Here is a 26,305-nt window from a genome sequence, read left to right on the forward strand (position 1 = left end):
CAGTGATGCCATTTCCTGTCTATGTCTAGGTACCTCGAACATCTCAGATAAAGACCTGGAAGATCTATTGGGCGGTGGAGACTATAAACCAGATAAGAAAAATTCAGGTAAGTGACAAACAATCATAGATTCATAAGGTTGTTGGTTTTCACACAATGAATGTTGCACAACATATGTATTTATTGCTATATATCAAAATATCGTTAGGAGAAGTTGCGATACAGAGTCGATTCAATTCAGGAAGGTGTAGTTGAGCATTTTTCAATCACATTTACCCCTTTGTTCCCATTTTTCTTCCTTATGCTCTTCTTCACCTCCTTCTAATATTGACATTGTACTTTCCTCATATAGTAACCTTGGAAGTGAATTCATGTGATCATGATTCTGGAGGCTAAAATTTTACAAATAACTATTCAGGTAACAGAGGGCTCCATTATATTCTGCTGAAAGTTCATAAGGATATTGTGCAAATGGTTTCAGTTTGAGATCAATGGGCAAGTGACAGGCGTGAGCTAATTCATTGATTTATTCGGCTTTCAGACCCCGGTTTGATAGTTATAATCTCAGTTCATTCATGACCGTACATAATGAAGTCCACACATGCACAGAGACATACTGACAACTATGCATCCTGGCACAAGAGACCGAGGTCACCTGGCTAGCTTCTGGTAGGGCAACATCTTTAATGGGCGAACACGGCTAAATTTATCGTCGATACGGTCCCCCTCCATGCCCTCCTTGGAAAACACAGCATTACTTTTCACTTCCCAGCTGCACCTCACCACCATCCTCTCTCAGCACCTCCGCTGTCAAATACTTGTCAAAATACAGCCACGAGTGAGCAGAAATATTGTCATTTTAGATATTTGGGAACCCGAAGCCACTTAAGAAACTCTATTCCCACTTTACAAACTCTGTTCCTGAGCTACTGGCTCCATCCTGTTCTCTGGCACAGTGTGAGGTTAAGCCTCTCTGTGGGTGACATTTTATCCAGGCATGAGCCTCTGACCATATCCGTACCATCACTAAGACAGTCTGTTTCCACCTCGGTAATGTTTCTCCACATTATCCATCTCAGTTTGTCTGCTGCTGAAAATGCCACTCGTGCCTTTGTTACTTCTAAATGTGACTACACCTTACTGGCTGGTGCTCCACATTCTTCCTCTGCTTCAGTTCGTTCTTTTAGCTGAGGGTCAGTACAATGTCAGTCCATTCCCTTCTGCTGTAAACAACAGCAGTTTTACAACTGCACTGTACTGCACGGTGGCATAGTGGTTAGCACTGCTGCCTCACAGCGCCAGAGACCTGGGTTCAATTCCCACCTCAGGCAACTGTCTGTGTGGAGTTTGCACATTCTCCCAGTGTCTGCGTGGGTTTCCTCACACAGTTCAAAAATGTGTAGGTTGGGTGAATTGGCCATGCTAAATTGCCTGTGGTGTTAGGTGAAGGGGTAAATATAGGGGAATGGGTCTGGGTGGGTAGATCTTCGGAGGGTCAGTGTGGACTTGTTGGGCCGAAGGGCCTGTTTCCACACTGTAAGTAATCTAATCTACGTTCTGTTGCTGGACTACCTCCTACATTCAACCTGGCATAAATCTGTCAACTAAAACTCTATTGCGCTTGTCTTAACTGACACAAAGCCCTGTTCCCTTGTTTCTCCTCATGCAACATTGTGATTTTTAACATTCTCATCTTTATTAATCTTAGATTACTTAGTGTGGAAACAGGCCCTTTTGCCCAACAAGTCTACACCGACCCTCCGAAGAGCAACCCACCCAGACCTATTCCCTAACATTTACCCCTGTACCTAACACAATGGGCAATTTAGCATAGCCAATTCACCAGCCTGCACATTTTTGGATTGTGGGAGGAAACCGGAGCACCCGGAGGAAACCCACGCAGACACGGGGAGAATGTGCAAACTCCACACAGACAGTTGCCTGAGGCTGGAATTGAACCCAGGTCCCTGGCGCTGTGAGGCAGCAGTGCTAACCACTGTGCCACCGTGCCTCCATGGCCTGGTCAAACACGCAGCCCCCACATCCCCTCGCCCCCACCCTTCCCCCAAATCTCTCTATTCTCCTCCAGTTCCACCACCCTCCCAGATATCGGTGTTCCTCTACTTCCAGCTTCGACCATCTCCTGACTTTAACTTCTGCACCATTGATGGCCACACCTTTAGCCACCTACACTCCAATCTCTCTCTCTCCCCGCTCCCCCCCCCCCCAATCCCCCACCCATGTCCTTGTTTTCATGCTTTAAATAGATCCTACCTCTTTGACCAGACCTTTGATGATCTGATATGATACTGCATCCCCCAATATATATTGAAAATTCACCTAACAGGAAAATTTGAGCAGATTTGGGTTATTTTCTTTTAAACAGAAGATGTGGAGGCAAGGTTTAGCTAAGTTGTAGAAACAAAATGAAGGAGGTGACTTAGAATGGATAAGAAGGAGCTATATCCATTAACAGAGAGGTCAGTAACCAGGACGGTATAGATTTAGACTAATTAGTGGAAGGCTTAGAGGAGACCGAATAACTTTCTGTCTCAGGGGATGGTCTAGAATTCACTGCCCAAAAGGAAGGTAGAGGTAGAAATTCTTATTTTCAAAAATATTTGAAGCTGCTGTAGGCGTCAAGGCATCAAAAGGTAGTTTCTTTCTTTTCTACTTTGGTTATTTTGATATCGCAGACTAACATTTGCAAATAGCTGTTTGATCATGTTTGCAGTTAACAGTTTGATAATGACCGACAGTCTGATTTTGTGATAATGACTGAATGATAGAACGTGGCCAGGACTTAGGAGATGGCTTCCTTGGTCATCTTCAAACTAATACTGCAGGATCTTTTCCAGTCACCAAGAAGCAGCTGGGTCTCGGTTTAATGTATCAGCTGCAGTGCTCTCTCGGTGCTGTGTTGGAGAGTCCTCTTTGGTTTTTACGTCCACAGGGTGACTTGAATTCAGGACGTTGTGGTTCAGAGGTGGAAGTGTTACCAACCGAGTCACAGCTATGTATAGACTGGATAGTTCTTTCTTGGCTGACATGGATACACATGGCCTCCTTCTGTTTTATATATCTCCGTTAAAATTGTGGTTACCCTTCAAGTGTACTTCAGTGGCTCAGATGCAATATAGCACATTCTGAATTTACAAAAGAGGTGATATTAATGTAAGCTTTCCTTCACTGCTGTTTCTTCCCCTCTCCTCTGCAACAGAACAGTCTTGAGCAGGATGAATTGGGATCATTGTTGATGTTTGAGATGATTTACATTGGTCAACGTATTCATAGTCATCTGTCACCGTCTGTGTCCCATTTTAATGACCATTCTTTAGATGAGACACTAAAAGAACTCTAACGTTGTTTTCCAGGTGGCAACGTACCTCCCAGTGACCAGGATCAGGGTAAGTGTTCCTACTTTCTTACATTTCAACTGAAGGTAGCCTGGCCGCTGTGTCCTCTGTTTTATGGAGCACTCTGACAGAGCCTTCTGTGGTGACAGCTCAGGCCAGTCATCCCTAATATCAAAGGAATCAGTCATACAGCAATAAAAACAGGCCCTTCAGTCTATGCTGACCAACAAACACCAAACAATACTAATCCCATTCATTTGCAGTTGGTCTATAGCCTGCTCTGCCCTAGCACTTTAAGTGCACATCTAGATGCTTCCTAAATGTTGTGAGAATACTTACCTCCACCGCCCTCTCAGGCAGCACATTCCACATATTTAATTCAAATAGTTTGCATGGAGCAGTTTTTGGCAGGTATGTCCAGGAAGGATTCCTGACTCAATTTGTAGATAGCCTGACTAGAGAGGAGGCCATATCGGATTTGGTGTTTGACAATGAACCAGGCCAGGTGTCAGATCTCTTAGTGGGAAAGCATTCCAGTGACAGTGATCACAGCTCCCTGACCTTTACTATAGTCATGGAGATTGATAGGAGCAGACAGAATGGGAAAGTAAAGTATTTAATTGGGGGGGGGGGGGATTACAATGCTATTAGGCAAGATCTGTGGAGCATAAATTGGGATCAGATGTTCTCAGGAAAATGCAAAACAGAAATGTGGAGGTTGTTTAGGGAGCACTTGATGATAGTGCTGGACAGGTTTGTCCCACTGATACAAGGAAGGGATGGTAGGGTGAAGGAACCTTGGGTGACAAGGGATGTGGAACATCAAGTCAAGAGGAAGAAGGAAACTTACTGAAAGTTGAGGAGACAAAGATCAGACAAGACTCTAGAGGGTTACAAGGTAGCCAGGAAGGAACTGAAGAATGGACTCAGAAGAGCTAGAAGGGGGCATGAAAAAGCTTTAGCGGGTAGGATTAAGGAAATACCTGAAGCATTCTACACTTATGCGAGGAACAAACAAGTGGCCAGAGTGAGGGTAGGGCCGATCGGGGATTGGGGGAAGGGAACTTGTGCCTGGAGTCGGAGGAGTTAGGGGAGGTCCTTAATTAATACTTTGCTTCAGTATTCACTATTGAGAGGGACCTTGTTGTTTGTGACAATAGCATGAAATGGGCTGATATACTGAAACAGGTTGATGTTAGGAAGGAACGTGCTGAAAATTTTGAAAAACTTAAGGATAGCTAAGTCCCCTGGGCCGGATGGGTTACTACAGGAAGTGAGGGAAGAGATTGCTATATCTTTGGCGATGATTTTTGCATCTTCACTCATTTGGAGTACTGCCAGAAGATTGGAGGGTGGCAAATATTATTCCCTTGTTCAAGAAAGGGAATAGGGATAATCCTGGGAATTACAGACCATTCAGTCTTACGTTTGTGGTGGGCACATTATTGGAGAGGATTCTGAGAGACCAAATTTATGATTACTTGGTTAGAGAGAGACAGCATGGTTTTGTGAGGGACAGGTCATGCCTTACAAGCCTAATTGAATTCTTTGAGGATGTGACAAAACACATTGATGAAGGTAGAGCGGTGGATGTGGTGTACATGGATTTTAGCAAAGTGTTCGATGAGGTTCATTCATAAAGTAAGAAGGCATAAGATACAGGGAAATCTGGCTGTCTGGATACAGAATTGGCTGGCCCATAGAAAAGAGAGTGGGAGTAGATGGAAAGTATTCAGCCTGAAGCGCGGCGATTAGTGGTATTCCGCAAGGATTGGTTCTGGGATCTCTGCTGTTTGTGATTCTTATAAAGACTTGGATGTGGAAGTGGAAGGATGGGTTAGTAAGTTTGCCGATGACACAGAGGTTGGTGCAGTGGTGCATACTGTGGAGGCCTGTTGTAGGTTGCAACGGGACATTGACAGGATGCAGAACTGGGCTGACAATTGGCAGATGGAGTTCAACCTGGAAAAGTGTGAAGTGATTCATGTTGGAACATCGAACTTGAATGCACAATACAGGGTTAAAGGCAGGATTCTTGACAGTGTAGAGGAACAGTGGGATCTTGGGGTCCATGTCCACACTTCCCTCAAAGTTGTCTCCTAAATTGATATGGTTGTTAAGAAGGCACATGGTGTGTTGATTTTCATTAGCAGATGGATTGAGTTTAAGAGCCACGAGGTTATGCTGCAGCTCTATAGAGCCCCAGTTAGATCACACTTGGAATATTGTGTTCACTTCTGGTCACCTCATTATAGGAAGGATGTGGAAGTTTTAGAGAGGGTGCAGAGGAGATTTACCAGAATGCTGCCTGGACTGGAGGGCATGTCTTATGAAGGAATGTTGAGGGAGATAGGGCTTTTCTCATTAGAGCAAAGAAGAATGAGAGGTAACTTGATAGAGGTGTACACGATGATGAGGTGTAGATAGAGCGGATGGCCGGAGACTTTTTCCCAGGGAAGAAATAGCTATCACAAGAGGGCATAATTTTAAGGTTTAGGGGAGATGTCAGAGGTAGGTTCTTTATGCAGAGAGTGGTGGGTGCGTGGAATGCACTACCAGCGGTGGTAGTAGAGTCAGATACATTAGGGACATTTAAGCGAATCTTGGATAGGCACTTGGATGATAGTTAAATGAAGGATATATAGGTTAGTCTGATCTTAGAGTAGGATAAAAGGTCAGCACAACATCAAGGACCGGAGGGCCTGTACTGTTCCATGTTCCGTGTTCTATTTGTAAGCTAATTTTGGATTCAGTTTGCAAACTGGCCTTGTCCCATGGGCTATTACCTTTTGGATCACCTTTCCATAGGAGACCTTGCCAAAGGACTTACTGAAGTCCATCTAAACCGCATCAACTGCATTACCCTCATCAATATATTTAGTCACCTTTTCAAAAAATTCAACTAAATTAATCAGAAGGATCTCCCTCTACAAATCTGCACTGACTATCCTTGATCAATCCCTACTTTTCCAAGTATTGATTAATCCTGTCCTTCAGAATTTTTTTCCAAATTTCCAATCGTACTCATGATGATCATGCAAGTTTGAAATAGTCACAATCTTTGTTTCTGACAAGTGTATGAATATGTTTCCATGTTGAGGTGGATTTAGGAAGAGAAGCTGATCGGTATCTTAACATCATCTGCCCTCCAAGGCTTCCCACCCCTGTATGCACTTGCCCAATTAATATCTGTTCATCTCAGTTTTGAAATATCCACATTCCTGATGAAGGGCTCTTGCCTAAAACATTGATTCTTCTGCTCCTTGGATGCTTTTCCAGCACCCCACTCTCATCTCCTATAAGAGACAAGTTAATCACAGCCCCTTGACATTCAATGACATCGCCATCATTGAAAGCCCCATTATCAACATCCTGGGGGTTACCATTAACTAGAACCTCACTGGACTTGTCATGTAAGTACTATGACTACAAGAGTAGGTCAGAAACTAGGAATCTTGAAGAGAGCAATTCAGCTCCTGACTCCCCCAAGCCTGTCTACTCCTACAAAGCACAAATCAACAGTATGACAGAATGCTATCCACTTACTTGGATGAGCGCAGCTCCAACAACACTCAGGAAACTTTACACTATCCAGAACAAAGCAGCCTGTTTGATTAACATCACATCTACAAACATTCAGTTCCTCCATCACAGAGAGTCAGTATTATCTACAAGATGTTCTCTAGAAATTCACCAAAGATCCTTAGACAGCACCTTCCCAACCCACAACTACTTCTATCTAGAAAGACAAGGGCAGCAGATACATCGGAACACCACCACCTGCAATTTCATCTCCAAGTCACGTACCATCCTGATTTGAAAATATTTTGCTTTTTGAAAACTGCAAATCCCTTGGCTGTCATTGTCAGCTTGAACAGTGTGTCAGATCCAGCTTTCCTACTGACGCCTGTCTTGCTTATTTCAACATCCTGCCCAATGCTGTTGTACTTCGAACTGAAAATCCATGTGTCAGCCTCGCCACCCCCTAACCTAGTATTCTCATGTCTTCTGGATTTTTCTCATTTCATTCTTCATAGTTCCAAAACATCACAAACCCTTCCTTCTCACCTTTCCTCCTTCCCTTCTCCAATTACTTGTCAATACCTATTGGCTGCTTTTTCAATCATTTGTCTAATGATCCTTCTAATACTATCCACTTGGTGCCTCTTTGACGTACTTCGGGATGTTTTAGACCATTAAAGAAACTATAAAACTGTTTAAATACCTATAAAACAGAGAGAATTAAGATGAGTTATTTGAAGAATTTAGTTCGTCGACAATTTTTCTCCCAGTTTATTTTCCCATTGTGGCAATTGTAAAGAACAGATGAAGACAAGGTAAGGATTTAAACACAGATGCCAAAGAGTCTCTAGCATTAGTTCAATAGCCTTGGAAAATTGGAAATTTCAAAACTAAGATGAATAGATATTTATTGGGCAAGTGTATACAGATTGGGAAGCCTTGGAGGGTAGATGGAGTTAAGATACCTTCATTCCTGATGAAGGGCTCTTGCCCGAAATGTTGATTCTTCTGCTCCTCGGATGCTGCCTGACCTGCTGAGCTTTTCCAGCACCACACTCTTGACTCTGATCTCCAGCATCTTGCAGTCCTCACTTTGCCTGGCATTTGTGTGGCACGAGTGTTACTAGCCACCTGTCAGCCTGAGCTTGGATATTGCCCATATCTTTTTTCATTTGGACATGGACTGTTTCAGTATCTGAGGAGTCACAAATGGTGCTGAACATTATTCATCAGCGAACATCCCCACTTCTAATGGAGGGAAGTTCACTGATGGAGCAGCTGAAGAGAACAATTCCCTAAGGAACACCTGCAGAGATGTACTGACCAATAACCACCAGATCCATCTTCCTTAGTGTCAGGCAAAACTCCAACCAGTGGAGAACTTTACTCCTGATTCCTGTACAAGCGTACAGTGAAGTCTCACAACAGCCCGTGTCTGCGTGGGTTTCCTCCGGGTGCTTCGGTTTCCTCCCACATTCCAAAGATGTGCACACCAGGTGAATTGGCCATGCAAAATTGCCTGTAGTGTTAGGTGCATTAGTCAGAGGGAAATGGGTCTGGGTGGGTTACTCTTTGGAGGGTCGGTGTGAACTTGTTGAGCCGAAGGGCTTGTTTCCACACTGTAGGGAATCTAATCTAATCTAATCTAAACAGCCTTCAGTGACTGTTTTTTTATACAGAAATTTAATATATTGAAACAAAGAAAATTACGTAGTAAATGGTAGCTGTTGTTACGTTATCACATTGAGAGTTTCCAATTGTTCCTCATTGTGTTATTGTTTCCCTCCCAGTGGCTATGCCTGAAACCACGATAGCTGGAATCGCCAGTGCTATAGGAGCAGCTTTGTTGGGTGCTGTATCCAGTTACATTGCCTACCAGAAGAAGCAGTTATGTTTTAAAATACAAGGCAAGTACATTCATCAATCTAATACAGAATTCAGTAGAATTTGCAGCACAGAAAAGGGCCATGGAGCGCAACTGATCTGTGTGTGTCTCCTCCCACTCTTCTTCATCTTGCCCGACCAATGTAGCCCTCTTTCCTTCTCACTTACACATTTTCAGCTTTCCCTTACCATGCTATTTATAGCAACCACTCCTTGTGTAACAAGTTGCATGTTCTCACCACTCTCCATAAAGATATGTCTCTTTAATTTGCATGGTATTGGAACATAGAAGCAGGAGTCATCTATACAGCCCCTCAAGCTTGCTCCATCGTTCTAAATCATGGTTGATTTCCAAAACTATCATGATAGCCCTTGATATCATTAGGTAACTAGATTGATATCTAGAAGCCTAGGAGGTTGGTTATCTCAGCTTCCTGGCTGACAGGTTTGCAAGGCAGAGTCATGTCCACAGCCTGGGTTCAATTCCTGCACTGGCTGAGGTTACCATGAAGTATTGTCCTCCTCAACCTCTCCCCTCGCATGAGGCATGGTAAACCTCAGATTCAGCCACCACCAGTCATCTCTCCCTCTCTCTCTCTCTCTCTCTAACAAGAGAGCAACCCTAAGGTCTAGTAAGAGCAAATTACTACAGATGCTGGAATCTATAATGAAAACAAATGCTGGAGATCACAGCAGGTCAGATATCATCCGTGGAGAGAGAGTAACCTAACGTTTTGAGTCGATTGTGGTGACCTTACATCTGGAAACCTATCAATCTCTTACCTTGAATGTATTCAGAGACAGAGCTTCCACAGCCCACTGGAATAAAGAATTCCAAAGGTTCATGGCCGTCTGGATGAAGAAATTCCTCTTCAGTCCAGTCTTAAATGGCCTATTGTGAAATCATCTTCTATTTATGACTCCAGCTGGTCTCATACTGCTACCTACTGGTTACAATGTGCATGGCAACTAGAATTCCTTAAGCATGTAGATATGGATCTTTTGAGACACCAGCCATTTGAAATGTGGCAGAGTTCCCATGGTCAGTCTCCTGTTTGTGTAACAAACCAATATCCATTAAATTGAATTTAATGGTAATGGGCTGACAAATTTGAGGGTAAATCCATAGTTTACTAGACTGCATCACAGGAGCCTCCAAGAACCCAGTTTTCTTTTATTAGCGACCACCTCTTTGTTTTTCTTGTTACCAACAAATCATGCATTTTACCAACTAAAAGATTAGGTTACAAGCACTGACCACCAGAAACAATAGTGAACAAGAAGAAAGTGTAGAGAAGGAGAGTGGGACTAAATCAAAACAGAATAGGAGATGGAAATAATTTTCAAGAGGACTATCTGTGGAGAATGACAATTATTGACAATATAATGATTGGAACCACGTAGACCTCATTAACTATGAGGTTCCTGATTGGCCTAGGGTAACAGCCCCAATCAGGAAATCCTTGGCTGACCAATATAACCAGGAGATCCAGAGTTTCCTTGGTTTAGGGGATTGACTTTGTGCTGGCTGGTGCTATAGCCAGTATGTTAATGTTGGTTTGAGTGGGGAGTGATTGTTGAACCCCTGATGTAGGTGGAGTGTGAGTGTTTTGGGAGGGTTTTGATGGGCATGCCTTCTTGTGAGGACTGATTGATTGTTGAACCCCTGATGTAGGTGGAGTGTGAGTGTTTTGGGAGTGGCTCAGTTTTCATTAGGGGGTTGTTGTTTCACTGGCTGGTTACAGCCTGTGTTACTCTTTTCTCTCCTTTGTCCTCTTCTCAGAAAATGTTAATTTTGTGGTAGGGTATAGCCCTTGGACTGTTTTTTTGTATGTGTCTTTACTTTTTATTGGTGTTTTGACTGAGCCCTGTGGAAGACATGCACTTTACCAGAGGAGCTGTTCCTGTGGGGATGCCTAGCCCTGGGACTGGGCCTCTGAAGATTGAACACCTGTGTGTGTGCTGGGAGGTGAGCACTAGCTGTATCCTGGAGTTTGGTAGAAGACTTCCTTTAGGAGTGGACCAACCCCTGTGATTTAACTGCACATGTACTATGTTCCTGTAAGTGGGCCTGGTTTTCCAAGGCTGGGCAAGGACTCTATATGGAGACTGAACAACTGTGCTGTGGGGTGTGCATTTGCTGCCTTCAGGAGTGGACTCTGCCCTTGGTTGTGGACTCTGTTTTTAGCAATGGACTCTGCAGTTTGGAGTGGACTCTAATTCTGACATTTCACATTGTCTACTGCAGTGGACTCCTCCTGGAAATGGATTCCATATCTTGAAGACTGTATAGATTTGGACTGTGTACCAGAAAGGACATTTTTTGGTAATTAACTATTGTGGTGTTTCCTGGGTCTATCACCTGCACTGTCTTGTGTCTTGGTCTGGCAGGACTTACTGTGAGCTGGGAGACTCATGGGTCATTCTGAAAGCTGTTCTCCTGAGAGCTGGAGGGTGGGTAGGCCATCCTGTGAACCTGAAGGTTGATAGGCTGTCCTGAAAGCCAGAGGGTGGGTAGGCCACCCTGATGCCAGTTGCCCCGAGAGCCAGATGGTGTGTAGGCTGTTCTGAGCACTGTCATCCTGATAAGGGGTAATTGGGATGGGCTGTCCTAGAGGTGGTCAAAAGGTGTCAGCAGCAGAGCCAGAAGGTGTAGGGGTGAGCTGAGAGCCGGAAGGCTTGTGGGCTACCCTACATGCTGTCGCCCCAGAGAAGGGGACGGGCTGTCCTAGAGGTGGCCGAAAGGTGTGCTAGGATAGCCCACTGGTCGGAGGTGCAACGGGGTGGGTGAGAGCCCAATAGTAAATAGGGGAATGGTACGTAGGGGCAGACTGAGCCAGAAGGCGGGTAGCCATCCTCAGCACTGTCACTCCGGGCAGGTACTGGGGCGGGCTGCCCCAGAGGTGGTCGAAAGGTGTCAGGGTGGACTGAACTGGAAGGGGCATGGGGTGGACTGAGCCAGAAAGTGGGTAGGGGGTGGGCTGCCTTAGTGGTCGTAGGTGGGAGGGCAGAGGCTTGCTGGGTCTGTATTGTCTAATGTACAAATGTTATTGTTGACTCTTTATTTTTGTGAAACTGGGATTTGAGATTTGTCCTCATGTCCCTGTAAACTGTTTGAACTGTAGGGTTTGGGGCCTGGCTTTGCTGCTCCTCTCTTGTAAAATTGCTGTCTCTTGTATGCAGTTGTACATGTAACTTTGTTGTAAACTGTTTTTTTAATTTGTTAAAATATAAACAGGAGATTGAGGGCCCCCTCAGTTTAGGGGAATGACTGTGCTGGCTGGTGTTACAATCGGTATGTTACTGTTAGTTTCTGCTTTTTTTGAGGGGGAAACCTGATTCCTGAACTGGCTGAGTTATTTAGCCAATTTGTTAACTGGCATTCTTTTAGTGAGGACTGATTGTTAAACTCCTGATGCACGTAATGTGTTTCAGGGTTCACTCAGTTCTTAAGGGATTGTTGTTTCACTGGCTGGTTACAGCCTGTTACACTTTTTTGAGAAAAGAATGTTAATTTTGTGGTAGGGCTTAGCCCTTGGACTTGAGTTTCCTTTTTTTTGTATGTGTCTTCACGTTTTATTGGTGTTTGGACTGAGCCCTTGTGGAAGACATCTTTTTTTACCAGAGGAGCTGTTCCGGTGGGGAGGCCTAGCCCTGGGACTGGGCCTCTGAAGATTGAACACCCGTGTGTGCTGGGAGGTGAGCACTTGCTGTATCCTAGAGTCTGGGATAAGACCTTTCCTTCAGGAGTGGACCAAACCCCTGAGTTAACTGCGCCTATACTATGTTCCTGTGAGTGGGCCAGGACTCCATGGAGACTGAATGCCTGTGTGCTGTGGGGTGTGCATTTGCTGCCTTCATGAGTGGACTCTGCCCTTGGTTGCAGACTCTGTTTTGAGCAATGAACTCTGCAGTTTGGAGTGGACTCTATTTCTGACGATGCACAGTGTATACTGGAGTGGACTCTTCCTGGAAATGGTTTCTATATTTTGAAGACTGTATAGATTTGGACTGTGTACAAGAAAGGACTGTTTTTGGTAATTAACTGTATTGATATTTCCTGGGTCTATCACCTGCACTGTCTTGTGTCCCTGGGTCTTGCAGGGAGGCTCATGGGTCATCCTGAAAGCTGTCACCCTGAGCTGGAGGGTGGGTAGGCCATCCTCATGCCAGTTGCCACGAAAGCCAGATGGCGGGTAGGCTGTTCTCAGGAAGGCAGTGCTCAGAAGGGGTAATCAGGACAGGCTCTCCTAGAGGTGGTTGAAAGGTGTCAGCAGCAGAGCCAGAAGGCGTGTGGGACACCCTGCACGCTCCTGTCCCAGGGAAGGAGACGGGCTGTCCTAGAGGTGGCCGGAAGGTGTGCTAGGATAGACCACTGGTCAGATGGTGCATCGGGGTGGGTGAGCCCAATGGTATGTAGGGGCAGACTGAGCCAGAGGGTGGGTAGCCATCCTCAGCACTCACCCCAGGCAGGTACTGTAGCAGGCTGCCCCAGAGGTGGTTGAAAGGTGCTGAGGGTTGTTAGTGAAGCTAGAAGGTGGGTAGGCTGTCCTGACCACTGTCACCCCAGGTGGGTACTACGGCAGGCTATCCTAGAGGTGGTTGAAAGGTTAGGGTGGACTGAACTGGAAGGGGCATGGGGTAGACTGAGCCAGAAGGTGGGTAGGGGTAGGCTGCCTTAGAGTGGTGGGAGGGATGGGGGCTTGCTGGGTCTGTATTGTATGCACTGTTTTATGTAACTGGATTCTCCTGTACAAATGTCATTGTCACTGTCTTGTCATATGTGGAACTGGGATTTGAGGTTTGTCCTAATTTCCCTGTAAACTGGTTGAACGGTAGGGTTTGGGGCCTAGCTTTGCTGCTCCTCTCCCTTGTAAAATTGCTGTTGTATACAGCTGTCAATGTTAACTGTTTTTGTAAACTATTTTGTAATTTGGTTAATAAAATATTATAACCAGGAGATTGAGTCTCCTCAGTTTAGGGGACTGACTCTGTGCTGACTGTTAGTCAGTATGTTACTGTTAGTTTCTGCTTTTTTGAGGAGGAAACCTGATTCCTGAACTGGCTGAATTATTTAGCCAGTCTATTAACTGGCATTCCTTTTAGTGAGGACTGATTGTTAAACTCCTGATGCACATAATGTGTTTCAGGTGTAACTCAGTTCTCATTAGGGGGTTGTTGTTTCACTGGCTGGTTATAGCCTGTTATTCTTCCCTCCTTTTTGAGGGTAGATGCAGGAAGGTTGCTTCCTCTTGTACAAGAGTCTAGTACCTGAGGCAACATCTCAAAGTGTCACACATTTAGTGATGAGACACTTATTCTGAAGGTAATGAATATGTGGAATTACTTACTGCAGAGGGCTGTCAAGACTGGATCATTGTGTATTGAAGGCTGAGACAAACTGATTTTTAATCAGTAAAGGAATGGAGGGTTATGAGGAAAAGGTAGGAAGTGGAGTTGAGGATTATCAGCTTAGTCATGATCTCATGAATTATAGAGTAGATTTGATGGGCAAAATGGCCTACTTCTGTTCTTGGATTTATCATCTTTTAGATTAAGTGCTGACAGAGCAAAACAGGGGTGGCAAAGGAGACTTTGTTTGTTTGAAATCTTCCTCTCTGAGCTAATGCAGAAAGTAAATAGGAGCCCACATCAAGAGATTAGATTAGACTCCCTACAGTGTGGAAACAGGCCCTTCAGCTCCAGAGTAACCCACCCAGACCCATAGCCCTACGTTTACCCCTGACTAATGCACCTAACACTCTGGGCAATTCAGCATAGCCAATTCACCTAACCTGCAGATCTTTGTATTGGGGGTGGAAACTGGAGCACTCAGAGGAAACCCACGCAGACATGGGGAGAATGTACAAACTCCACACAAGCAGTCACTTGAGGCTGGAATTGAACCTGGGTCCCTGGTGCTGTGAGGCAAAAGGGCTAAATACTGAGCCACCCATAACATTCCACTTGAAATATTAAAATCCAATTCTCATTGAATGTCTTTGACACGTTCTGCATTTTCTATTTACATTGCTCTCCCATTCCCTCTGATAGCTATCCTTCCACTTTTAAAAAAATTGTTCTAACTGATGACTCTGTCCTGCTATTGGCTTCTACTCACCTCATTGAAATAGTTTCTCCCTCTGTACATTAGACAACCACAGAAGATGATCATACTGAAAGTATTTTACTAACACTTTTTTTCTTAAAAACGGAACGCAGGGAGTACAGAACTGCCCCACTGCCTTACTGTTTTGTAGCTTTGATCTCCTCATTGAAATCACAGAACAGTATAAAGTGATCTCATGTTAATTTCTGCTACACTTGATGAATTTTAGTTGCTGTCTAAGTTGAGAGCTGTGTTTAGACCTTCATTGTGTAAGAAATGTAAGAAAAAATTGCTGAAGAATTTATTCTGACTGTACATAATTTGATACATCCTATTCTTTCTTGGGATGTAGGTGAACCGCATTTAACGTCGATCCCTGATTACCCATGGGCATTGAGTCAGGCACATATAGGCTAGGCATGAATTGGACATACTCTTGAAGTGTATTAATAAGCTCTTCAGTAAAACAGAATTGCTTTGACAGCTTTCTTCCTCCCCCTGGTGCCAGTGCAGATTTTATTGAATTCAAACCTCACAATGTGGCCATGCTGAAATTTGAACTAACAACTCTCTGGGTTGCTAACCCAAGTACTTTAATCATTAACCTATCATACTACTCACATTGGAGACACAAGTGGGGAAGCCATTGTGGCTGCCCAGCCAAGCAATTGTAGCCTGCTTCAGTTTGTCTGTCAATATTACAGAAAACAAGGGCAATAAAACCAAGGTAGTTTCAGCAATAATGACAAAAATGTCAGACTGTAGACTTGAGTGTCCTAGCATTTAAACCTCAATGATACTACACTAATGCTGTGTATACAGTAAAAGCAGCAGTGTTTCAGGCTTCAAATATTAGCACAGCCTGGGTCAGTGTCTGTGGCTTCGATCCAGGTTGCTTTCTGTCCTGAGCAAAGATTCAAGGCAGCAAACAGACATTGCAATTTCACCTGTGCAAAATGTAATCTTGTAAAAATATGGCTCATCTCTGGAATTCTCTGTATAATGTGCAAGAGATGGGCTCCAGATCTCAAAGATCAATGCAGATAGATTTGCTTCCATGTGTAGAATACAAAAGGGGCTGTTAATCATTAACTTCCACTTACATAAATTTGATGCAACAACATCGGTTCTGTAACAGATGTACAAACAGGCAGTGTAACCAGAAAGCTGTCCAGTCTTTAATGGTATGACTTGCACTATTTAGTGGAAACTTCTATGGAGTGAAGAATGGCTCAGGACTCTAATAAATTTACCCACTGGGGGAGGAGTATGAAAATTTACCTAGTGCTGACTTTGCATGAGGTCAGAGTGATAGACCACATTTACTTGGACTTTAGTAAGGCTGTTGACAAGCTTTCACATGTTAGAGTAATTAGTAAAGTTACGAATTAGTAATGGGATTCGGAAACAAATTTGGCTTTACAGTAGGGGACAGAGGGGAGTGGTGGAGTGTTATTTTTTGGACTGGAGGCCTGAGAGCAACTGGGATTGGTACTAGATCCACTTTTGTGAAAGACGACCAGAATTCCTACCTGAGGGAAGAGTAAAACTTCAGAGTAGGCATTCCTCAGATGTGGCAGTCAATTAAACACAATGTAGGAGCAAAGTACTGCAGATACTGGAATCGGTACTGAAAACAACAAATGCTCGATCTCAGTGGATCAGGCAGCATCCATGGAGAGAAAGCACGCTAACGTCTGTTTCTACGTTGTTTAATCGACTGTCACATCTCTTTGAAGAAGAGGTTTTGCTCTTCCCTCAGGAAATCTGGTCATCTCTTTCACTCTGTGCATCATTATTGCTGTTCCCTCCATACTTCCTGTCAGCTCTAATGAAGAGTCATCCAGACTCGAAACATTAGCATGCCCTGTATCTCCATGGAAGCTGCCTGACCTGCTGTGATCTCCAGTATTTGTTGTTTTTGGTACAGATTCCAACATCTGCAGTAATCTGCTCCTATGTTTACAAGATATTTGGATAGGTACATGAATGGGAAAGGTTTGGAGAGATATGGGCCAAACACAGGCAGATGGAACTAGTTTAGTTTAGGAACATGGTCGGCATGACCTAGTTGGACCAAATGGTCAGTTTCCATGCTGTGAGACTCTAAAACTGTTAGTTTTATGTTTGTTGTGAATTTGAAACCTGTCATGTTCCCTCTGTTTAACGCCATAGGGAGTCTTAATCAACAATATGTAAAAGGAGAAAATGCTGAAGCTGGAGCAATGTCTGAGCCTCAAGGTGAGTATCTTTCCTTCTGCAAATATAATTTTACATAAAACATTCACATCATTCAGCCTAAAAGCCAGCATCAAATAAATGTATTTTTCTCTTGTTTACTTGCGAAGGGTGGGTATGTTCTCTCAAAGAAATTAGCTGACATTTTTTGGCTCTTTTTTGTTTCTGTTTGCACCATCCCCTACACTATCTATACATCCTCGCGTTTTGTTTGTCATTTTACTGTGAAAGAATCAGTCCCTTTATTTATTGAATTTATTTGAATGTTTCTTCCTGACCCCCTCAAAGCCTCCCACCCACAGCCCAAATTAGAATCTCTCCAGCATTGGTGACTAGGCTCCTCTCCCTGTTGTCGGGCATGAATTGGAGCAGCATTCTTGGGGTCTCTGAATTATTAATGGCATGGAAGGAGGCCATTAGGCCCACATTGAGCTGACACTGGTTCTATTACCTCGTGCCAATCTTCTGCTTTTTCCCCACATCCATCTAAATAATTACACAAGACCCTTTTGAACTTGCCCCCATCACACCTCCAGGCAGGGCATTCCGTACCCTACCTCCCATGTGAAAACATTTTTCCCCTCCCATTGCTCTTGCTTCCTTTGCATACCACTTTAAATATTTGCCTTCTAATTCTTTCATGAGCAGGAGTAACATCTCTTGACCTACTGTGCAGCCATAGAGATGTACAGCACGGAAACAGACCCTTCGGTCCAACTTGTCCATGTCGGCCAGATATCCCAACCCAATCTAGCCCCACCTGCCAGCACCTGGCCCATATCCCTCCAAACCCTTCCTATTCATATACCCATCCAGATGCCTTTTAAATGTCACAATTGTACCAGCCTGCACCGCTTCCTCTGGCAGCTCATTCCATACACACACCATCCTCTGCATGAGAAAGTTCCCTCTTAGGTCGCTTTTATTTCTTTCCCCCCTCATCCTGAACCAATGCTCTCTAGTTCTGGACTCCCCCCAGCCCAGGGAAAAGACTTTGTCTATTTATCCTATCAATGCCCCTCATGATTTTATAAACCTTTATAAGGTCACCCATCAGCCTCCGCGCTCCAGGGAAAATAGCCCCCAGCCTGTTTCCACACTGTAGGGGTCTATCTATATATTCAAACTTTCCCTTTCACTCAAATCCTCCAACCCTGGTAACATTCTTGTAAATCTTCTCTGAATTCTTTCATGTTTCACAACATCTTTCCAATAGGAGGGAGACCAGAATTGTACACAATACTCCAACAGTGGCCTAAACAATGTCCTGTACAGCCCACTCATGATTTTGAAAACCTCTACCAGATCTCCTCTCAACCTTCTCTCCAAGGGGGAATAGTCCAACTTCTAAATCTACCCTAGCCATGTTGTGTCCAATGACCACCACCCATGTTCACAAAACATCAAGATATTGCTACTGCTGGTACTGACACACCATTGGTAATGTTCTCCTTTCATTTATATTGAAATGTCTAATGCCAGCCTTATAGTAGCTGGTAGAAAAATGACGTGTAAAAATATTTGCTCTAATACCCAAGAGCAGAATGCACCATTGCATCAGTATGGAAGGACATTGACCACACCTCTTTATTAGCCACTTGTGAATTGGACAGTGCCCTTTCCCCATTTCACAAGGTTCTGATGAACAGGTTGCCAGGCAAAACCCTGTCACAGGCATTTCTAATTAATTTGAGAATTTTTGAAGAGCAACGAGTTAAGATTTAGCATTTGTCAATTTAATTTTAATCAAAACGATGGGAAGCACTACACTCAGGAGAAACAGATGTAACTTTTCATAGACCATAAACCTCAATAATTCCCTGATGTTGGAACATGCTAACAATGAACTTCACTCCAATGAAATTGTATTCATGCTATTAAAGCTTCAATGTCCCACTTCATTTAACATGTAACTAGATGGATATTACAACTATTATAATAAAATTACTGACTGCTTACAGGGATCATCTGAGCACTGCTCATTCAGCCTATGAAGAGTCTCTCTACATTTCAGAAGTTTCTCTCACTCACTGGTCACCTCCAGCTCCTGGAATCCGTTCTGCATGCCCCATCTTTTATTTTCAAGCTGATGATCATCAATCTTTTCTGCTTTGCTGTTTTCTGTCAAGTTTTGATTGGTTTGACTTTCTTGTAACATGCATCTGTAATGGTATCCCAGGGCTGTTTTGATGAAATAGCCCCTGTCTTTACTTTGTAAATGTTGCTTTGGTGACTCTCATTACTGTCTCACACACTGTCACATTCAGCCAATGAGTGAAAATCATGCTCCAGCTACTATTTAAGATGCAGTTTAATTATAAACAGGTTCAGCTTTGCTTGTGTCCCAAGCATTAATTCCTTATGTGTTGAATTCTTGCCTTTTACCTTGAAGCTAAATTACTCATTTCCTTATGGCAGTTAAATAAATTCTGCTGGCTGAATGAATTATTAGATCTTCCCTACAACTTGAAATCCTAATTCAGCTCCAGTTGTCTTCAATAAATTGAGTTGGGGGTAGGGTTGTTGAGTTCTTGAAAGGTCTTTTGAATGTGCAGTTGAGGTTTAGAAGATTGTCACAGGAGTGAGGCTTTGGTATAAAACATTATGGGATTTCCTCAGGATCACTGGGTGCTAAGAGACAAAATGTTTCCCACAACTAGTAGATATAGGTAAGCCCTGGGTGACTGGTAGGGTATCAATATGACATATGGCCTGTCTGTATACTGCTATTTTACTGAGACTCCCCACAATTAAGTTGAAGTTGACCTTGCAAACACTGTTGATCAGACCTTTAAAATAAGTAGGGACAAATACTTGATGAAGCAGCAGCAGTTTGACAAAATATTTTTAAATAATACTTGGAGAATCAGTGAAATCTCGAGGTGAATGAAGGACTGGCATAAGAGAAATTTATTGGCAGAAGGAAACTGGGTTCTCTACTTGGCTTTATTCTACTAATGCAAAACAAAGCTGGGGAAGAGATTCCCTCACTTCAAGGGAGGTGAGGTGATTCGGAATAAATAAGCAGCATTGTACAGTTATAAACTGAGACTGGGAAACACTAGGCTGACTAGTCAGTGGAGGAACCTGAATGACACAAGATAAGGTTCCAGATAGCAATCTCTGACCTTAGTGAGCCTTTCCAATATCGCCTGATCCAATCATGCTGTGGCCCAACGTAAACAATCAGCAGCAATTCCTACGCTCAGCTCAAGGAGTGAGAAAGTGGCAGAGGCTTTGGTGCTAATCCAGACTATTATCTGTTCCAGACAAAAGCAGAAATTGCTGAAAAAACTCAACAGGTTTGGCAGCATTTGTGGACAGAAAGCAGAGTTAACATTTCGAGTCCAATGACCCTTCTTTAGAACTGTCTCTGAAACGTTAACTTCTGCTTTCCCTCCACAGATGCTGCCAGACCTGCTGAGTCCCTCCAGCAATTTCTGTTCTTGTTTCTGATTTCCAGCGCCTCAGTTTGTTATTTTTAACGTCTGCCACCAGATTTGGCTTGAATGTGCCAGAGGTTCTCGGAAGAGAAGCCTGTGGACTTTGCTTCTATCTCTGGATTCTTGGGTGACCTTGGTAAAAGTACTGTTTCAAGTAATCTCTGTCTGTTTTCTTCCTGACACCTACCACGGCGGTTTTCCTGAAATCTTCCTGCAGCTGAACGGAGCCTCCTTCAGACACAGTCAGAGAAGCCCCCTGCAGACAACATCAATCAGGTCTAGATTGGGGCACTGGACATTACAGCCTTTGCCTTGACGCCAACTTCAGCTTAAACTGGCTTTTATTTTATTTCAGACAAAAGTTATTTAATGGAGGATGATTCTTTTGAACCTTGGACTCATCCTTTAAGTGTGTGTTCAACTCAGTATGGTGCAATGGTTAGAGTAGGTCAGCTCATTGGCTCAATAGTAGCTTAGATCCTGCCAGCAAGAAATGAACAAAGTTAAAGTATTTGAGTAATTCACTGGAAATTACTACTTGGACTAAGCATGTAGTTCAGAGATTCTTTTCATGGTGCTTTTATAAAAAATGAAATTTAATATTTGAAGCAGTTGACTAGGGGGTGCATGCAGGTAGATCTGTTAGTACTATTCTGCCAAACAGCTTGTTCTGTCTATACCAAAGATTGTTGCAGAATGAAGAATGCGATATGTTTGGTTCAGACAGCAGTATGTCCTTGCCCATTTCCATCATTTAGAAGTGCAGCATGTAATTAAATAACGACAACTAAACAAAACCATGCTTTTCTCCTTTAATTAATGTAGTGCTGATTGGAGAAAGCAGCAAGAACATAATTTGAATATCCCAACATTGCGTTTGTATCTCTGGAAGACTTAATACAGTACAGGTCGTTCTGTTATAACGCTCATTTCTTTAACACACAAATTCACTGTAACGTGATAGACAAATTGGAGACTGTTTCTAAAGCACAAACTTTTAAAGCGTGTACTGGTTATAGTGCGATTCTGGCCCCATCAATTTAAATAGTGCTTCTATTTTCTGACAACATTTTCTTACAACATGGGATTGCACAAGAACAGAACTACTGCATTAAAGCAGAACTGACTATATTCCTACTTTAATGTGCAAATCTTGTCAAATATTTAGATCAGTTTATCCTGTCCAGTGGTAACAAAACTTTACAAACTGGATTGTGGGAGTTGATGGAAGATTGGCTGGAGAATCTGAAAATTACATTTGTTGTGTTGGATACAGGGTTGTGTTGCCTGATGCTATCTACTTGCCTACCAGTTAACAATTAGTAGTCTCTGCCAGCAATACTGCTTCAAATTTTACACAGTCAGGATACTTTTTGGAGAGGCTAGTGCATCAATGCAGGTGTCTTGTTTACGTTTTGTTTTAAGATTGCAATCTGTATCTAATTCCACAAAAGTCCGTGTTACTGGTTAGACACCTTGCCTTGATCAGAGCCTGTGGCTGACTTTCACTCGTTAAGGCCATAAACCCCACACACAACAAAACCGTTTAATGTGTCCTCTGGCATCTCATCTGTGTTACTTGTGCTTTGTTGAACGCAGAAAATTCTTTATTAAAAATTTATTTCTGGTGCACACACTTGAAGTCTCACACTTCTTGTTGTGATAGTTTAGCATATCTTTAAATTCCTTTTCATCAATACCATTTATTACTGTCAACAAAAGAAACAGCCCAATACTGGCCCATGGTTAGAAATGTACAAGTTGTCCCCAAATATACTTTGACCTTAGCAGTTACAATGACCTGATATCTCAACATAGACCAGCCTTGCTCCAAAGCCTAAGGCTACCCATCAGCAGCACAAAAGAGACTAGCTCAGTTAAATAGTAAGAGTTCTGAAAGAATCATGAGACTCAAATGTTAACTTTGTTTTTGCACCCACAGCTGCTGCCAGCATTACTTGAGTTTCTCCAACATTCTCAGTTTGTTTCAGATTTCCAGAGCCTGGCGTTTTTTGCATTTTTTCAGTATGTTTGATGGCTAGCATCATAAAAATAGTGATATTACTTGTAAAAGCTAACTTTTGTTTCTAAATCCGTTAGCATTGAAAAAGGCCCTTCTGTACAAATAGACAGTGAAAGCAGGTGCCTTCTCTATAAAATCTTAGTTTCCCACTAATAAAGAATGAAAATCAATCTTGCAGCTGTTGCATGGACGACATCTGTTTCAGATACTCACTCCAATTGGAACAAAGGGATGGCTGAGAGCTTGCCTAATGCACTGACTGCTCTGCTTGATGCTGGCTGTGGGCAAGCTTTTACAGGAATGGTGTTGGTGTATCATCTGTAAATGTTCACCGTCTTATTTGCAGCATTGTTCCTTGCTGTCACTAGCACACCCAGCAAAAAGTGAGAAAGTAACTTAGTCTGGGCTGAATACCAAGTGTGCAAATTCCTCAAGATCCGACATCACTGACATTTTCAGCATCACTGGCCATCTGGTTGCCATATTTAAACAGTGCCTGGAAAATACTGTGTGCAGTCTTTGCTCTTTGTTAGTGTGATGTTGAGCTTGGCCATTTTAAATAAAGCAGCAGCTGTTTTCAATTTGAAAATAGCAGCATCTTGAAAGGACAATATTTCAGGCAATTCTGGAAAAATGACTTTTAGTCTCCCACCCATCCCTGTCATGTCCTGAGCCTTACTCACTGGGAATACATCCAGCAATGCAGCAAATTGTTAATTGCCAAATGTAAGTTGGCATCTAAAACCTTGAGAGATATGTAACAGATGCCAATTGCCCAGTTTCTGGCTGATCGTTGTGGGAAGATAACCGAAGGGTCTGTTTCCGTGCTCTGACTCTATAATTAATCAGTCAATGTTGCATTTATGTAGCTTCACACCCTCACGCAGTGCTCAGGTCTATTGCTCCATTTTCCAATCTCCCTCTCCCTTCCTGGGTAATGTCCAGTTCCTCACTCTGACAGCAATTACTCACTCAAATGTTTATCTGTAACAGTGAGCGAAAGGAGACTTGTCCTTCAGGAGTCTAAAAATTTGCAGTTAAGCCCAATACAGCATGGAAATTGTCAGGGACGAGAACAGATTAACCCTAACCCTGTACCTCACCCAGCGTGAGACCAATTGCAGTAACAGTACTGTCACAAATGGCTGTGTAGAAATTACAACAGGGCGTTGGGGGGTAGGGTTTGATGCAAATTCAGCAGGTTCGCTAAAACCTCTGAGTATAAAAGACCATGGACCGCCTGCTTTGATTTTCAGCCAAACTAAAAGGTCCAGGGAATGCCAACAAATTTTTTATTCTTCAAAACCGGCACTGTAACCAAACGAATTAACTTTTAACTGATTGATTTAAGGTCAACTGAAAAGGACACTAGTATCTCCCATTGCGAAGCCACTTCTCAGATAGTGCTCTGAAAGCTTCAAGATCCAATTCTCCATTGACCACCTTCACTGTGGTCAGGAACTGTCATGGCTGAGGTCTGACCCCTGGGGGAATGTACACAGAAACAGGAATATTTCACAGAACTGATCTGATCTTGAGTTGATCACTTAACTCAGGCCAGGATAACAACATTTAAAAGGCATCTGGATGGGTTTATGAACAGCAAGTTTCCCCTGCATGACACTGACTTTCATCACTCCCCTATTGACTGCCATGCCTTGAACTGTCTGAATCTTAAACCATGGTTTCCCTCCCTAAACCTCTCCACCTCCATCCTCTTGGATGGATATGAGCCAAATGCTGGCAAATGGGACTAGACTAATTTAGGATGTCTGGTCAGCATGGATGAGTTGAACCGAATGTCTATTTCCGTGCTGTGTTACTCTGTGACTCTATGTGATTGATCGTGTTTCTGAATGTGTGTGTCCATGTGTCAACAGGGATAGTTCTGTATGTGAAACTTTGGTGGGCTGACTATAGTTAATCCTAAAATGTAATAAACCATTGAGAGAAAACTTGCATTTATATATACACACAAACAAACCTTATATATTTGTTATGCATGTTAAAGACAAGTTTTTAGTTTTAGTTTGCTGACAAGCAATTCAGATGTTCTGCGTGGGAAAGATGCTGCACCATATGCGTGACATGACATGGGCATAATTGGGAATCCATTCACACAGGGTCAGCTTTCCAGTGGATGCCCCACTCCTGTGTCTTCCACCATCCTCAAACATCAGCAAGACCTTGGTTACAACTGCTCTAGGACATCTACCACCAAGCCATTGCAAAAACATACTTTTGTGGATTTGTCAGTTCTGTCCATTTTTTAGTTTGGGTGTAATCTGAGATTGTAGGATATTTGGGTGTAATTTGACATCAGGCCAATAAGCCCAAATTCAGTGCAACTTTTAAGACATGCCCAAGGAAGACACACCAGGCCCATCACCAAAATGACAGTCCTTCAAGACATTTTACCTCCTTCGCATGTGCATTTCTCTAGGTTCCCCTGCATGATACTGATTTTCATCACTCCCCTATTGACTGCCATGCCTTGAACTGTCTGGATCTTAAATTGTGGTTTCCCTCCCTAAACCTTTCCACCTCCATCCTCTTTTAGGACACTCCTTGAAACTGGCTTTTTGCCATGTTGGTTATCTTTTGGTTATGCAGCTTGGTACTAAAATTCATTATACACTCTGTGAGGTGTCTTGCATAAAGGAAACCAATAGAAGCAAGCTGATATTGAGTACAGCATGCACGATTTGAATACACAGGAATCCCTAAGAAATGTACAATGCAACTCTCAATGATGACTATGGCAACACATTTCAGAAGTGAAGGGGTGGTGGGGGGGAGGTGTGTGTGTGTTTGTGCCCCAGGTCACGGCCGTTGACCATGGGGGGGAAAATGGGACATTATGGGAGCTGGATCGTAAGTACATACACATGTAAAGTCGTGCTGCTTGTCCATGTTTGATGTGAACCTTTACCACGGATTTTTCTTTATGTGGCTTTTACGTATCAAAAGAAAACAATGAAATGCCCATGTTTACATACCTTGGTGTTTCCTTTTAGATGTTGACTTGTTTAGGCTGTAGTTTCTAGTCGTGCCACAATTGTTACTTATACAAGAATGACAAATAATCCTCCAATCGGAAATACATCGGCAGCGATGCAAAGCTAAACCTATTGGACATCCAATGGTTGATGTGGAATGTTTATGCAGTGTCAGCTCATAAATGAAACTATAATTGAACCCTTAGAATTCATGCATTATTTTCACGTATAAAATTGGGTAAGTTTTAGTGAAATTGGTCAAGAGCAAAGATTGGCGAGAGAGAAAATGATGTGTTCTGATACACAAAGGTGCGATTTTCCAAAAACGTAATAAGACGCAACATTGGACAAAGCGAACGCAAGATTTTTGAATGGATAATCAACTGTTAATCGAGTAACCAAGAGTAAAAACAAAACACTGCATAAATAGTCCCAAAGCTTTTGTGTGATTGCTTTTTATTGTGGAAGCTATTGTAATAAATGAAATTATAGATCAGTGTTAACAAACCAGTTCCAGATTTGATCTTTCTAATAGATGATGACATTTTGGCTGGAATATAGCTATCTCATGTAATTCTAGATGAGCTGTGACTTAGATTTTGATGCTCAACATGATTTACTATCACAGTCAATTAAACTTTATACCTCAGTGACTCAACAATAGAACTGTAACCAAATTGAAAGCACGGAATAAACTTGTATATTAACTCAGCTTCCACTTGGTCTTCATTA

At 42.9% G+C, this 26,305-nt stretch overlaps 1 protein-coding gene across 6 annotated transcripts in view; it reads left to right on the forward strand.

The window, feature by feature from the left end:
- The window catches only part of cd99l2 (CD99 molecule-like 2), a 171,027-nt gene extending 144,742 nt beyond the window's left edge, over nucleotides 1-26,285 (forward strand). For 5 of the 6 annotated variants that reach the window (XM_087991870.1, XM_087991874.1, XM_087991869.1 and 2 more), the window contains 5 exons: nucleotides 30-107; nucleotides 3,374-3,406; nucleotides 8,668-8,788; nucleotides 17,050-17,111; nucleotides 20,769-26,285. In XM_087991870.1, coding sequence (XP_087847996.1) covers nucleotides 30-107; nucleotides 3,374-3,406; nucleotides 8,668-8,788; nucleotides 17,050-17,111; nucleotides 20,769-20,833 — 359 coding nt within the window. In that variant the 3' untranslated portion in view covers nucleotides 20,834-26,285. Of the gene's footprint in view, nucleotides 1-29; nucleotides 108-3,373; nucleotides 3,407-8,667; nucleotides 8,789-17,049; nucleotides 17,112-19,069 lie in introns of all 6 variants that reach the window. The other variant, XM_087991872.1, reaches the window with a different exon arrangement.
- The last annotated feature ends 20 nt before the right edge of the window (nucleotides 26,286-26,305 follow it).

The sequence above is a fragment of the Chiloscyllium plagiosum genome, unplaced genomic scaffold, assembly GCF_037043375.1.
Source record: "Chiloscyllium plagiosum isolate Xiang-an unplaced genomic scaffold, Cpla_swu_hap1 HiC_scaffold_11, whole genome shotgun sequence".
Lineage (NCBI taxonomy): Eukaryota > Metazoa > Chordata > Chondrichthyes > Orectolobiformes > Hemiscylliidae > Chiloscyllium > Chiloscyllium plagiosum.